Consider the following 14,768-nt stretch of genomic DNA (forward strand, 5'->3'; position numbering starts at 1 on the left):
ACTTTTGAGGTTTAGAAAGTTTGATGTTTAAAAAACACATTTAAAAAATGTTTCAGGAAAAATGTTACAGTAAACATCATCTAGAATTAAATTGATTTTCTTTTTAGTATAATGGATATGAAAGTCACCATATTTTTAAAAGAGCAATTTCACATTACATTTTTTAAAAATCTATGCGGTCTACCAATTAAGGTGAACTGTTATAGCAGAGAAGTATTTAGCTAGAGAAAAAGATAATTTTATTTAGCATCCCAGAATTAATGATTTGAAGAAATATATAGTGCTATTTTAGTTTTTAAACTTCAGAAGTTTGAGGATTTCAGAAAAGAATTTAGCCTGGTTATTTTAAGTGACAGGACTATTTCTTGCATTTAATACTTAATAATTTGCCTAATTTGTTACATATTTGTTATTGTTTGGCATATTATCAAATTTAATCAATATTAAAATCCTATGGAAAGTATAGGAGAATATTTTAGTCCATTATTAATGCCTTCTAAAGATAATAGAGAAGCTTTTATGTCTAGGCTTTTTAAGAGTATGTATAGGCTGGGCACAGTGGCTCACACCTATAATCCCAGCACATTGGGAGGCTGAGGTGGGTGGATCACGAGGTTAGGAGTTCCAGGCCAGCCTGGCCAACATGGTGAAGCCCTGTCTCTACTAAAAATACAAAAATTAGCTGGGTGTGGTGGCACGTGCCTTTAATCCCAGCTACTCAGGAGGCCGAGGCAGGAGAATTGCTTGAACTCAGGAGGCAAGGTTGCAGTGAGCCAAGATCATGCCATTGCACACCAGCCTGGGCGACAGAGCAAGACTCTGTCTCAAAAAAAAAAAAAAAAAAAAAAAAAAAAAAAAAAAAAAGAATATGTGTAATATAATGCCTAGAAAAAAAGGGCTCAAAGATTATTTGTGAAAATGTTGATGGTGATTATCCCTAAATGGTATGATATGGGTGAGTTTTGTATTTTCTTTTTGCTTCTCTGTATTTAATTAAATTTCTTCACAGAACATATAACGAATAAAATACCTTGTAAGATTATAGTTTGAAAATGTGCTTCCAAAATGTGTATTTAAGGGTTTTATTTCAGCATGTAATTACAACTAGTGAGTTTCTTTTTAAAAATAAAAGGAAAATTAGAACACTTAAATTTTAGTCTTTTAGGTATACTCAGGGAATCTTGCATGGTTATTCACTACTGCATGTGTTATCAACACATAACTTCATGTTCTTTTTTAGTAGGGGAACTTGATAATGGAAAACAGTATGAGGAATTGTCACACTGTATGAGATTTTAGACTAAGGCATAAGAATGGAACTGGATGTTAGTTCCTCTTTTATCACACTTGCTCTTCGAGTTTACCTGGCCACGTGTCCCTTCTAGAATTTCCTGTGTTCTTTAGAAACACTGGTTCCTATGATATGAGAAATCTTCATGTTTTTCACTTAGTATTCTTAAATAAATGTAATAAAGAACTTGATTATGCTTGTTAGTTCCTTGAGTAGCCTGTGATAGTTGCTCTTGCAGTACTTGTTCCTACTATTTTTACTATTGTAGGCTTTTTCTAAATGCGTAGAGCGGGAGGTACATACTTATTTAGCAATACCTCATTGATGTCTGACATACCAAAGAAAGTATATTTGATATTTATCTTAAGAATTAATATCAGTTAAAAATGAAAATTTCTTTGAAACAATTGAGTATTGTAGGCAGATTTAGAAATGGGTTTGAGACAGTTCTGTGTGCCAGTTCATCTCATTTTTCTTTGTTTACTGCCTCTAATTTTCTTCCAGCATTTCATCGTGTTTTGTGATCTGGTACATTCCTGACTTTTGGCATATAATATTGATAATAAGATGAATCTTTTGGTCTCATATTTAGTATAAGATATAGGCCACAAACATCTAATGGAGTCATGGGTAGAAAATAAGATATAAGAAATTATTGCAGACGTTTAACTTTTAAATTGCAGACTATCGGTGGTCCATGTCAAGTGATAGTTCACAAGTGGGAGACTCATCTACAACCACGATCAATAACCCCTTTAGGTATGGGCATTAACTGCATCTGTTTGAGGCATATGCATAAAGTTACTAATATGCTGCACAATGGCTTAGTGGGATTTAATAAATTTTTATTCTAAAATTTAAGGTCAATGCATCGTCAGTGCTACAAATTTCACTGAGCATTTCATGGATCTTTCAAAACTGAACAGTTTTTAATTGCCTTTTAAAATAAACTGTATTAGAAATGTTTACCTAGATATTTTTGTTTTCTTGGGTTAGATTAGTTTATGAAATATTTACTTTCATTTGGAATGGTTAGAAAGTTTATAAGATAGCATTCTTCTTGACTGAGCATCCATGCCTCTATTTGTTTACTTGCTGAGGCTTAGAGAACATTTGAAGAAAAAATTAATCCAAAACAAAGATTCTTAAATTTTTAGCTTCGAATATTAATAGAGTAAGTTATTCTATTTTTTCTTTTCTTCTTAAATTTTTTTTTTTTTTTTTTTTTTTTTAAGGAACTGGTAAATACTTGAATAAACTCGTATGAATGAATTCGAATTTCTTAAATTCCCTGCTGGCTATGCTAGAATTACTACTCAGAAAGTTGTTTTCTTTTTTTTGAAAGTTGTTTTCTTTTAAACACATTATCCACTTTTCTTATTCTTTAATATGGCATTTCTCTTCATACAAGTATTTTTGAATTTCCTTGTCCATATTGACAATAGAATTTGAAGTTCATTTCACATACATTAAATTACCCACATGTATGCATCTATAAATTGACTCAGTGCTGAGAAACATATCTTTTAGTTTCTAGGTAAAGTTAAAATTGAAAGATAACTGGATGCTAGTTTTCTGGTTTAAATTAGAAAGCAGTGGGAGTTTCTGCTTTACCCCGGAGTAAGGACACATCTCGTTTAAACAGTATCTCATTCCATCCTCTTTATTGGATTTTCTTTTTGTATGTTTTAATACATTTTTGATAGTGTATTTAGGATTTTTATGACAGTATACTTAAAATGATAATATTCCCATACTGAGGTTGGAACTTACTAGGTATTGAATGTTTTAAAAAATTGTATTTTAAAGCATCTTGCAGTTAAATATATTTTATTATGAGAAGTGGGATGATTTTGTTTGTCTTTTAGAAAGGAATGTATACTTTCAGAAATATAACTTTTGAACTTAAAAGCTGTGTGAACATTACCAGAGAATCATTATTAGGAATTGTCACATCCATTTTGCAAGTATTTCAGACTAATGTTTAAAGTAAACTGGGAAGGGAAGTAGACGAGGAAGATAAATTGTATTTTACTCAGGGGGTGGGGCTTTACAGCTTTTCTCATTGAGTTGAAATTTCTGTTAGGAGAAGGGGATGTGCTAGCATTTATTCTTTTGGTAGTTCCTCACAGCTCTGTACATACAGGTAAGTTCACGCTGTTTGTAAAGTAAAGCTTTTAACTGGCAGTAGCGAATAGTTGGGATATGAGGAGAATTACATTTGAGACAAGTTCAGAATATGCACTACATAAGAATAAGCATTTTAATTGTGCCAAGACCTTTGGTTTGAAAATGAAGAAGGAGTTATCATGGTCCAGCAACCTGTGAGTCTTGTACATTGGTTAGTGTAGAAGTTAATCCCAGTGCCTCTAGAGCACCTTTCTGAAGAGTTTTCTTTTTCTTCCTTTTAACATAATGGATAATCAACAAAGTGTATAAGAACTATTACCGTTTGCTAGCCTCCTTTAAAGGGAATTCTTTATTGAGGGCTACAATAAATATGCTTATTCACCTTGGGCTGCTTTTAAGCTGTAGATTTAATATTATAAATGATCTTTAAGGTGGGTAATTTCTCTTGTTCATTGAGTATGCATCAAGAGTTTTAACTAAATTTTCTATTTTCCTTAAATTCTAGAAAGCGAAATTATTATTGACGATGGACAATTTGGAATCCACAGTAAGTGAGACTGACTTATTTAAATGCTTACTGAAATGATTGAGATGTTACTTTACATTTCATTGGAAGTATATAGCACAGGAAAATAGAACATACAGTCATGTGCTGCATAACGATGTTTTGGTCAAAGACAGACCACACATACAGCAGTGGTCTCATAGGAGTATAATGTAGCTGAAAAATGCCTGTTGCCCAGTGACATGGCTGTCGTAACGTAGCGCACGTTATAGTACAGCGCATTATGTTTTCTATGTGTAGATGTGTTTAGATACACAAATGCTTACCATTGTGTTATGTAGTTGCCTATAGTATTCAGTATGCCCTACGGTGTTGGAATCTAGGAGCAACAGGCCTCACCATCTAGGTTTGTGTAAGTACATTTCCTGATGTTCCCACAGCAATGAAATCGTCTAATGACGCATTTCTCAGAACTTACCTTCATTGTTAAGCAATGCATGACTGTGGTATGATTTTGAAAATAGAGACTAGATCCAAAAAACAAATCCCTTCTGTTAAATAGTAAGTAGTTTCTAATATAATTCTTGCGCTTTAAAATGTTATCCTTTTGGTTTTCATTTGACTAGCAATTTCAGGTATATAATGTTATATAATTTAAAGTGTGTAGTATACTGAACTGCTAATGTAGCCTTTTACCTCTTTTATATTTGAAATTACATTAATATTTCTAAATATCTAAAGTGTGAAATGGTACACTTAAGACTAAGTTTGTGAATTTTGTGTGTTTGTATATCTGCATATACTGTAAAATTCAGACTAACCAGAGTGTTCTAGTAATTCTGGCTGAATGTTTAATTTGAGATAGAGTAGAAAATGCTTTAACTTCTGAATGTGTTAAAAGTGTTATTTGTGTATTTTCTGTTTTAGCAAATACCATATCCTAAAAATTCTAATTTTCTTCAGTGACTGGAATTCTTACCCCCGCCCACCCAGGCTGGGTGCAGTGGCGCAATCTTGGCTCACTGCAACCTCTGACCCTGAGGTTCAAGAGATTCTCTTGCCTCAGGCTCCTGAGTAGCTGGGATCATAGGCTCCTGCCACCATGCCCAGCTAATTTTTGTATTTTTTTTTTTAGTAGAGACGAGGTTTTGCCATGTTGGCCAGACTGGTCTGAAACTCCTGACCTCAAGTGAGCCACCCGCCTCAACCTCCCAAAGTGCTAGGATTACAGGTGTGAGCCACCATCCCCAGCTGGGTGACTGGAATTCTTCTTCTTCTTCTTTTTTTTTTTTTTGAGATGGAGTTTTCACCCTTGTTGCCCAGGCTAGAGTGCAATGGCACAATCTTGGCTCACCGCACTCTCTGCCTCCCAGATTCAAGCGATTCTCCTGCCTCAGCCTCCTGAGTAGTTGAGATTACAGGCATGCACCACCACGCCCAGCTAATTTTGTATTTTTAGTAGAGACGGGGTTTCTCCATGTTGGTCAGGCTGGTCTTGAACTCTCAACCTGAGGTGATCCTCCTGCCTTAGCCTCCCAAAGTGCTGGGATTACAGGCATGAGCCACCGCACCCAGCTGGAATTCTTACAGTGTATCAGGGCTGTTGTATTAAACTGCATTCTCTTTTTTTGTTGTTTTTTGAGATGGAGTCTTGCTGTCCCCAGGCTGGAATGCAGTGGCACAATCTCCTCTCACTGCAGCCTCCACCAGCTGGGTTCAAGCAATTCTCCTGCCTCAGCCTGCTGAGTAGCTGGGACTATAGGTGAGTGCCATCACACCTGGCTAATTTTTGTATTTTTAGTAGAGATGGGGCTTTGCTGTGTTGGTTAGGCTGGTCTCAAACTCCTGACCTCAAGTGATCTGCCTGCCGTGGCCTCCCAAAGTGTTGGGATTACAGGCGTGAGCCACCATGCCCGGCCTGCATCCTCATTTTGGATGCTGTACTGTAGGAGTCAAAAGGTGGAAAGAGGGTGGGCGAAATTGTGTTTGTACTGACTCTGAATCAGAGATAAATTGCTGATAACCAGTTTGCTTTCCTGCTGAGCACAGGAAAGAACAGGCCTGAATGTTTTGGTTGTGGTTTTTATTAGGTATATGTGTTTATGTATGGTAGAAATGAACATGCTCTGGCAGTATTTAAATAGGAATTTGACATCTTTTCCTTGATTTTGTTTGAGATTGTTTATATTACATCAGAAAATAGTGTACAATACTTGAATAGCTTTAGTGTTAAGTGTTTTAGAGTCTTTATTACTTTCATAAGTAATATTTACACTACATGTTTTGGAGTGCTTTATGGAGTAGCAGTTTTTGCTTGAGCTGTAATGCATGGTCTCACTTTGTCTTTTCTAGAAAAGAAAAGGTTAAAATCCCACAGTTATTAAGCATTCTTAAGTTAGGAGAGAATTTCTAAGGAGAAAGTTTCTTGGTATTTATTTATTTTAACCCCATTTATGAAAAAGCTTAGGTCCAAAACAGTTGACAGCTTCTCTGGTATTTATGAAAATTTTATTACCTATATTAAGTAGGTGAGTAGCTCCAAGTTAATGCTAACAGTGTTGTCACGATCATGCAGTTTATTTATGGCAGAATATATAAATTTGAGAATATGGAATTGACTCACAGTTCTGTTCTTACCTTCTGATATCTCAGACCCCCAGGACTAGTGGCATAACTAGTTGCAGCTGAATATCTAAAATGACACTTTGGAAGTGTAACAGTGATCCCTAGTAGAATAATTGCTAGGTTAGATGCTATCTTGGACCATGTGCTCTTTCTGAAATAGATTTGTATTTTTTCAGTCATGGATTCAATACGAATATTTTAATTTATTTGTGCTGTGACAGCATAGCTAATTATTAATATTCATTTAATTTCCCCCCTACTTCATAAAAAGTTATATTTTAATGAAGAATTTAAGACTACCTGTATATTTGCTTTGGGGAGAAGAGTACCAGTGTTATGTAACCTCAGTGTATTATTACAGTGTGAACGTGGGCAGGGTGAGGTGGCTCATGCCTGTAATACCAGCACTTTGGTAGGCCTGAGGAAGGCGGATCATTTGACGTCAGAAGTTCAGGAGTTTGAGACCAGCTTGGCCAGCATGGTGTCACCCTCTCTGTACTAAAAATACAAAAGTTAGCTGGGCATGGTGTATGCCTATAATCCCAGCTACTTTGGAGGCTGAGGTGTGAGAATCACTTGAACCTGGGAGATGGAGTCCTCAGTGAGTTGAGATCATGCCACTGTACTCTAGCCTGAGCAACAGAGCAAGACTCTGTCTCAAAAAAAAATGAATTGATTCCTTTTAGATTTTTTTCAAAGATGGTATCGATAGAACCAGGATCTTTTCTGAAGGCCTTTGGAATATGTATTCTAAATCCGTTCACAACGATTCATTATTTTGGGATTCTTTTATTTTATTTTTATTTTTATTTTTCTTGTGAGACGGAGTCTCGCTTTGTTGCCCAGGCTGGAGTGCAGTGGCGTGATCTTGGCTCACTGCAAGCTCCGCCTCCCGGGTTCACGCCATTCTCCTGCCTCAGCCTCCCGAGTGGCTGGTACTACAGGCGCCCGCCACCACACCCGGCTAATTTTTTTTGTATTTTTAGTAGAGACAGGGTTTCATCATGTTAGCCGGGATGGTCTCGATCTCCTGACTTCGTAATCTGCCTGTCTTGACCTCCCAAAGTGCTGGGATTACAGGCGTGAGCCACCACGCCTGGCCTATTTTCATATTTAGAAAGGAAAGAAGTTAATTCTTTTTTTATTGTTATTCTAAAAATACTTATTTGCTGAAAGGATTCTTTTTGGTCAGATTTTTACCTTTGGAACCTTTGGGTTGCATATGAACAACGGTTTAGGCAGGGGTCTAGGAAACAAATCATGGATTAGATCTCATTAAAAAATGTATTTCCTTTGGAGGTTAAAAAAAAAAAGAGTGAGTGAGTCAATGCATATAGGTACTTATTGTGTTGTTTAAAAAAACATGTATAATAATTACTGTTCTTCATATTTATTCTGTCAGATGGTGTTGAAACTCTGGATTCTGGATGGCTGACGTGTCAGACTGAAATAAGATTACGTTTGCATTATTCTGAAAAACCTCCTGTGTCAATAACCAAGAAAAAACTAAAAAAATCTAGATTTAGGTATGACCATGTATATGTTTATTAGGCCATTTTTTTTCACTAGTGCTGTAGATTTCAGACTCAATTGGTTTTGGTCTTTAAGTTTACACAGTTTGGGATAATGTTACATATTCTAGTAACTACAGGGCTTTGTAATAGTGAACTACTTATCCCGACTCAGGTTGCTACTGTTGCAGTTAGTCTTAGTCTCTACATTTAGAACCAGAAAAAATTTGTTTATATAGATAAGTGGTTTTCTAAGCTTATGTATTTTTATAGTTTCTATTTAAATTTTCATAGTGTAGCAACAGTTTGTTTTAAAATTGATATAATGTGCCGGGCTTGGTGGCTCACGCCTGTAATCCCAGCACTTTGGGAGGCCAGTGGGCACGGTGGCTCATAACTGTAATCCCTGCACTTTGGGAGGCCAAGGTGGTCAGATCACCTGAGGTCAGGAGTTCGAGACCAGACTGGCCAACATGGTGAAACCGCGTCTCTACTAAAAATACAAAAATTAGCCGGGCATGGTGTTGGGCGCCTATAATCCCAGCTGCTTGGGAGGCTGAGGCAGGAGAATCGTTTGAACCCGGGAGGCAGAAGTTGCAGTGAGCCGAGATCGCAGCCCTGCATTCCAGGCAGAGCGAGACTCTCAGAAAAAAAGAAAAAATTGATATAATGGAAATGATTGCTATGTAAGAATGCCATAAAGAGAAAATATTTTTTGGAAATATTCTTCAGTGTTCTAAATTTTACTGTGTGTTGAAAATGAAAAATTTTCCACACAACAGAAAATTTTTGAATATTATGTATGTGTAATTATATATATATATATTCTTTTGAGAGAAGATCTGGCTGTGTCACCCAGGTTGGAGTACAGTGGTGCAATCTCGGCTCACTGCAACCTCCACCTCCCAAGCTCAAGTGATCCTCCCACGTCAGCCTCTCGAGTAGCTGGGACTACAGGCATGTAACACATGCCTGGATAATTTTTATATCTTTTGCAGGTGGGGTTTCACCATGTTGCCTAGGCTGGTCTCAGACTTCTGAGTTCAAGCAGTCCTCCCGCCTCAGCCCCCTGAAGTTCTGGGATTACAGATGTGAGCCATTGGCCCAGCCCTGGATTTATGTATTTTTTAATGAAAGAATCAACAACCTTAGGCATAATGGTCATTTATCCCATTTTAATACTTTGCAAAAATATACGTGGATAATAACATCAGTATTTTATAAAACACACCTAATTCCTTAACCTGTAGTATGTGTAGTCTCTGCATAATGCGTTGTTTTTGTTATTCGAAGATTTAGCATATTTGGGGGCACTTTAAAATGTAGAATTTAGGCAACATTTGTATGAGTTTTTCGTTTCTGCCACTTCTTGCATCTCATTTTTTTTTTTTTTTTTTATTACATAGAGTGAAGCTGACACTAGAAGGCCTGGAGGAAGATGACGATGATAGGGTATCTCCCACTGTACTCCACAAAATGTCCAATAGCTTGGAGATATCCTTAATAAGCGACAATGAATTCAAGTGCAGGCATTCACAGCCGGAGTGTGGTTATGGCTTACAGCCTGATCGATGGACAGAGTACAGCATACAGACAATGGAACCAGATAACCTGGAACTAATCTTTGATTTTTTTGAAGTGAGTAGTTACTGCAGTGAGGGGATTGAGAAAGAATGCAGGGACACTCTTATTTTCACATGTTTTGATTTTTATTTTAGTCTAATTTGTGTAAAGCTAAGTTTTTAGAAGTATGCTCCTTTGTACAGTTAAGCTTAAAAGACTTAGAGTTGTCATCTTCAAGTACTATTAAAAATATAATTAAGAGAACAGCAGTATTGCTGTTTCAAATCAAGACCAGATGTCTTTGATGCCTGTCTGCTAAATCTAAATGTGAATGAATTGTATCCAAAGGAACCATCAGTAGTAAATAGAGACCAGAGCAGAGTTTTTACCTCTTGGCGGGCATACCAGTGTAACAAGTGTGATCGAGTTCTCATTATGATGAAGGCTGTCATTTATTGAGGTACTTTATTAGGATTTGTTGATGGGACTGACTTGCAACTTGATATTGTAAATATGTAATGAAATTATAAAGCTTGTGCCAGGTTATTGACAGTCTGTGCTGCTAACTTTCTGGAGCTACATGTGATACTTACACTAGTGCTTACAGATCACTGGCTGTTCATATTTCCTCAACACATAATACTTGGTACATCCCCTAAGGTCCTAACTGCTGTGGGCCTGGCTTACTAGTGATATGTAGTGGTTTCCTTAGCCTCTAGCTCCACCTCCACATCCATTTATACTAGATTAGAGTTTAAATCTTGGAGGGTGGGGAATATGTCTTGACCACCAGTAGCCCCCAGCCCATTTCTTAAGGACAGAATTCAGGATGGATTTTAAAAAATCTAATCTTAAGCAGTAAGATCTGTGGGACTCTATTATAAAAATATAAAGTTTTGATGACTTCTTTCTTTCTTTTTCTTTTTTCTCTTTTTTTTTTTCCCCCTGGAGAGAGGGTCTTGCTGTGTTGCCCAGGCTGGAGTACAGTGACATGATCATGGCTCACTGGGCGCCAGTGATCCTCCTGCCTCAGCCTCCCAAGTAGTTGGGACTACAGGTGTGTACCACCACACCCAGCTAATTAAAAAAAAACTTTTTTGGCTGGGTGCGGTGGCTCACGCCTGTAATCCCAGCACTTTGGGAGGCCAAGGCAGGCGGATCATGAGGTCAAGAGTAAGAATACAAAAATTAGCCAGGTGTGGTGGCACTTGCCTGTAATCCCAGCTACTTGAGAGGCTAAGGCAGGAGAATTGCTTAAACCCAGGAGGTGGAGGTTGCAGTGAGCCAAGATCACGCCACTGCACTCCAACCTGAGCGACAGAGCAAGACTCCGTCTCAGAAATAAAAAAACAACTTTTTTTTTTTTGTTGAGACGGGGTCTTTGTTGCCCAGGCTGGTCTTGAACTCCTGGGCTCAAGCAATCCTCCTGCCTTGGCCCCTCGAAGTGCTGGGATTACAGGTGTGAGCCTCTGCTCCTGGCCTGAACATTTTCTTGTTGCTTCCTTTTAATAAACCTACCTTTTAATAAACTCTTGAATGTCCTACCTTCCCTTTAATTTGGTTAGCATTTTTTGTAATAGTGTTTTATTCATAGACTAGGCTGATAAAATACCCAGTGTAATCTCAAAGTGAGTATAGTATCTGGTTTCCTAGAGAGTTGCTATCCCTATATGACGCTTGTGTAGACATTTTTTTTTTTTTTTTTTTTTTTTTGAGACGGAGTCTTGCTCTGTCGCCAAGGCTGGAGTGCAGTGGCGCGATCTCAGCTCACTGCAAGCTCCTCCTCCTGGGTTCACGCCATTCTCCTGCCTTAACCTCCCGGGTAGCTGGGACTACAGGCGCCTGCCACCTCGCCTGGCTAATTTTTTTGTATTTTTAGTAGAGATGGCGTTTCACTGTGTTAGCCAGGATGGTCTCGATCTCCTGACCTTGTGATCCACCCACCTCAGCCTCCCAAAGTGCTGGGATTACAGGCATGAGCCACCATGCCCGGCAGTGTAGACACATTTTTAGAGAATATGTTTAAAATTCACTACAAATATATCTTAGTCTTAAAACAACATAAAAGTGATTAGAAATTTTCGAGCAGTGCTTTAAATTTCAACTGAATGAGACTCCGTCTCAAAAATACATACATATTTAAACTGTACAAGAAAATGTATTTAATTATAAAGAAGACATCGTCACTTGAATATAAATTTGATTGTGTCTCTTTCTTATCAGTTCTGCCCAGAGATTCTCAGTTGACTTTAAGTGAGGCTTTTGATCTTTAAATTGAAAATACTGAATTTTTTTTTTTTTTTTGAGATGGAGTCTTGCTCTGTTGTCCCAGCTGGAGTGCAGTGGCACGATCTCAGCTTACCGCAGCCTCCACCTCCTGGTTTCAAGCGTTTCTCCTGCATCAGCCTCCTGAGTAGCTGGTACTGCTGGCATGTGCCACCATGCCTGGCTAATGTTTTGTGTTTTTAATAGAAATGGGGTTTCACTATGTTAGCCAGGCTAGTCTCGAACTCCTGACCTCGTGATCCGCCTGCATTGGCATCCCAAAGTGCTGGGATTACAGACGTGAGCCACTGCACCTGGCCGAAAATATTGAGGTTTTTATGAAAAAAATACATATACACATTTCATATATAGGTGATATATAATGTGTGTGTGTAAATTATGTATGTATGTAATACAGAAGTTTAAAAAGATTATTTTAAATCTCATTTTTTCAGGAAGATCTCAGTGAGCATGTAGTTCAGGGTGATGCCCTTCCTGGACATGTGGGTACAGCTTGTCTCTTATCATCCACCATTGCTGAGAGTGGAAAGAGTGCTGGAATTCTTACTCTTCCCATCATGAGCAGAAATTCCAGGAAAACAATAGGCAAAGTGAGAGGTAAGTTTGAAGACACGGCCAAATAACCCAAGGGGTTAAGTTAGAATTTTAATTAGTTTCAAATTAAGTATTTGATAATGATAAAGAAGAAATTAATAATTTCCTTATCAATTTAAGGAGAATGTCTGTTATATTTTCTAAAAGTTTTGAATCTTGATTTTTTTTGTTTGTTTGATAGAAACTAATAAAGCTGACTTGAGTGGTATTTAAATATAATTCAGCTCATAATGGCCCTTTTAATCATTTTTATTTTTGTTCCTCCCTCTTTTTTCCTATGAAAGTTGACTATATAATTATCAAGCCATTACCAGGATACACTTGTGACATGAAATCTTCATTTTCCAAGTATTGGAAGCCAAGAATACCATTGGATGTTGGCCATCGAGGTGCAGGAAACTCTACAACAACTGCCCAGTAAGTTGAATATTTGAGTAGGATTAGCATTTGGTGTAGCTCATGTTTGATAGAGTTATACTGCTTTTCTCAGCAAAGGTGAAATGATGTTTTTATTTTTTACCAAGGGAATTTAATGTAATTTGGTAATTGGAGTTAGAGACCAACCATAAGATTCTGGTCAGTTTTATAATATATCTACTGAATTGATAAGGAGGAAGACATTAAAAATTGAAAGATAGGAAGGAAAGCTTGATACAGAAAGCTTTGGTAGCATCTGTGTGTGTGTCTGTATTGTGGTCCTTACTTTTGACATGTTGCCCTCCCTGAGTCTGAGTTTCTGCATCTATAAAATGGAAGGGTTTGGACAACGTTATCCCAAGTCTAGAAAAGTGTGATTAAACTCAAGGAATATTAGTTAACTTGAACCTCAACCGAAAGATGCTCTCTCTTCTCAACAGACATTAGATTGTAGCCTAGAATAGTTGTCTTCCCCTTCTACTTTTGTAAGTTTGTTTAATTACCAGTGCTATAGCTCATGCCACAGATTTTCTACTGTAAATTTTAATCCCTCTCCATTTTGTTTTAAAGTGATGCTGTGGAGACCATTAGGATTTTTTAATTTTAAGGTCTATAAAAAACCATTTAAGGAAGAAGCACCCTCACCCGCCCCCACTTTTTTTGTTTGTTTGTTTTTGAGACAGGGTCTCTTTCGTTCAGGCCGGAGTGCAGTGGCACATTCTTGTCTCACTGCAGCCTCAATTTCCGGAACTCAAGCCATTCTTCCACCTCAGTCTCCCCAGTGGCTGGAACCACAGGCACGTGGTACCATGGCCAGCTATTTTTTTTGGTATTTTTCTATAGAGACCAGGTCTCACCTTGTTGCCCAGGCCAGTCTCAAACTCCCGAGCTCAAGTGATCTGCCTGCCTCAGCCTCCCAAAGTGCTGGGGTTACCGGCGTGAGCCACCGCACCTAACCTCTCAGGCCCCATCTTAAACAATACATTTTCCCCCTTTCTGTTCTTATTATTAATAGATTTTCCATACTTCTATCCTGTGTGTGTGTCGGTTGTTTCTCATTCCCCCACTGTCTGCCAGTAGTGAGTCCTTTGGAGGCTGTATTGCAAGGAGCAGGTTTCTATGTCTTTATTTCTTCTGCCATTGAAGAGGATTGTTTTTACTGATCACTTTGCATGACTCCAAGAAAAAAGTCCATAGTACAGGGCAAGTGTATGTTGTGTTGGCTATGTTGGTATACAGCTTGTAAATATCTATCATTGTTAGAGCTTGCATTTAAGGAATAAATTCCTAGTGACAGCCATAGTCATATTTTGGGGATGTCAAAATTGGCCTCAAAATACAGAATAAGTACCGTTTCCCATTGTTGAAAATACACTTTGCTTCTTTATTACATTTGTTTCTTTATCTTCCCTATAGTCTATGATAATGTATTTCTTCTTTTCAGGCTGGCTAAAGTTCAAGAAAATACTATTGCTTCTTTAAGAAATGCTGCTAGTCATGTAAGTAACCTTTAAATAACTTTAGACTGCTGAGGTAGAGAAATATCGATCAGGGAGTCTCCTCCAGTTTTTATTAATAGTTAGAAAGGGGAAATATCTCTTGGCATTTATATTCAGATCCATGGTGAAGATTGGGATAAAGACAATAGAACCATAAGCATCTTTTCTTTTTTTTTGAGACAAGGTCTCGTTCTGTCACCCAGGCATGGAATGCAGTGATGCGAACTGGCTCACTGCAGCCTCAACCTCCTGGGCTCAGGCAGTCCTCCCACCTCAGCCTCCTTAGTAGTGGGAATAGAGACATGTGCCGCCATGTCTGGCTAATTTTTGAATTTTTTTTTCTTTTG

The 14,768-nt window shown here is 37.7% G+C and overlaps 1 protein-coding gene across 2 annotated transcripts in view; it reads left to right on the plus strand.

Moving 5' to 3' along the window:
- Positions 1–14,768, plus strand: part of GPCPD1 (glycerophosphocholine phosphodiesterase 1) — a 65,175-nt gene that overhangs the window by 21,101 nt on the left and 29,306 nt on the right. For both annotated transcript variants that reach the window (XM_030914274.1, XM_010378924.2), the window contains 7 exons: positions 1,975–2,050; positions 3,927–3,968; positions 7,954–8,077; positions 9,469–9,700; positions 12,346–12,508; positions 12,790–12,922; positions 14,367–14,421. In XM_030914274.1, coding sequence (XP_030770134.1) covers positions 1,975–2,050; positions 3,927–3,968; positions 7,954–8,077; positions 9,469–9,700; positions 12,346–12,508; positions 12,790–12,922; positions 14,367–14,421 — 825 coding nt within the window. The remainder of the gene's footprint in view (positions 1–1,974; positions 2,051–3,926; positions 3,969–7,953; positions 8,078–9,468; positions 9,701–12,345; positions 12,509–12,789; positions 12,923–14,366; positions 14,422–14,768) is intronic.

Source organism: Rhinopithecus roxellana, chromosome 13 (assembly GCF_007565055.1).
Source record: "Rhinopithecus roxellana isolate Shanxi Qingling chromosome 13, ASM756505v1, whole genome shotgun sequence".
NCBI classification, from domain to species: Eukaryota; Metazoa; Chordata; class Mammalia; order Primates; family Cercopithecidae; genus Rhinopithecus; species Rhinopithecus roxellana.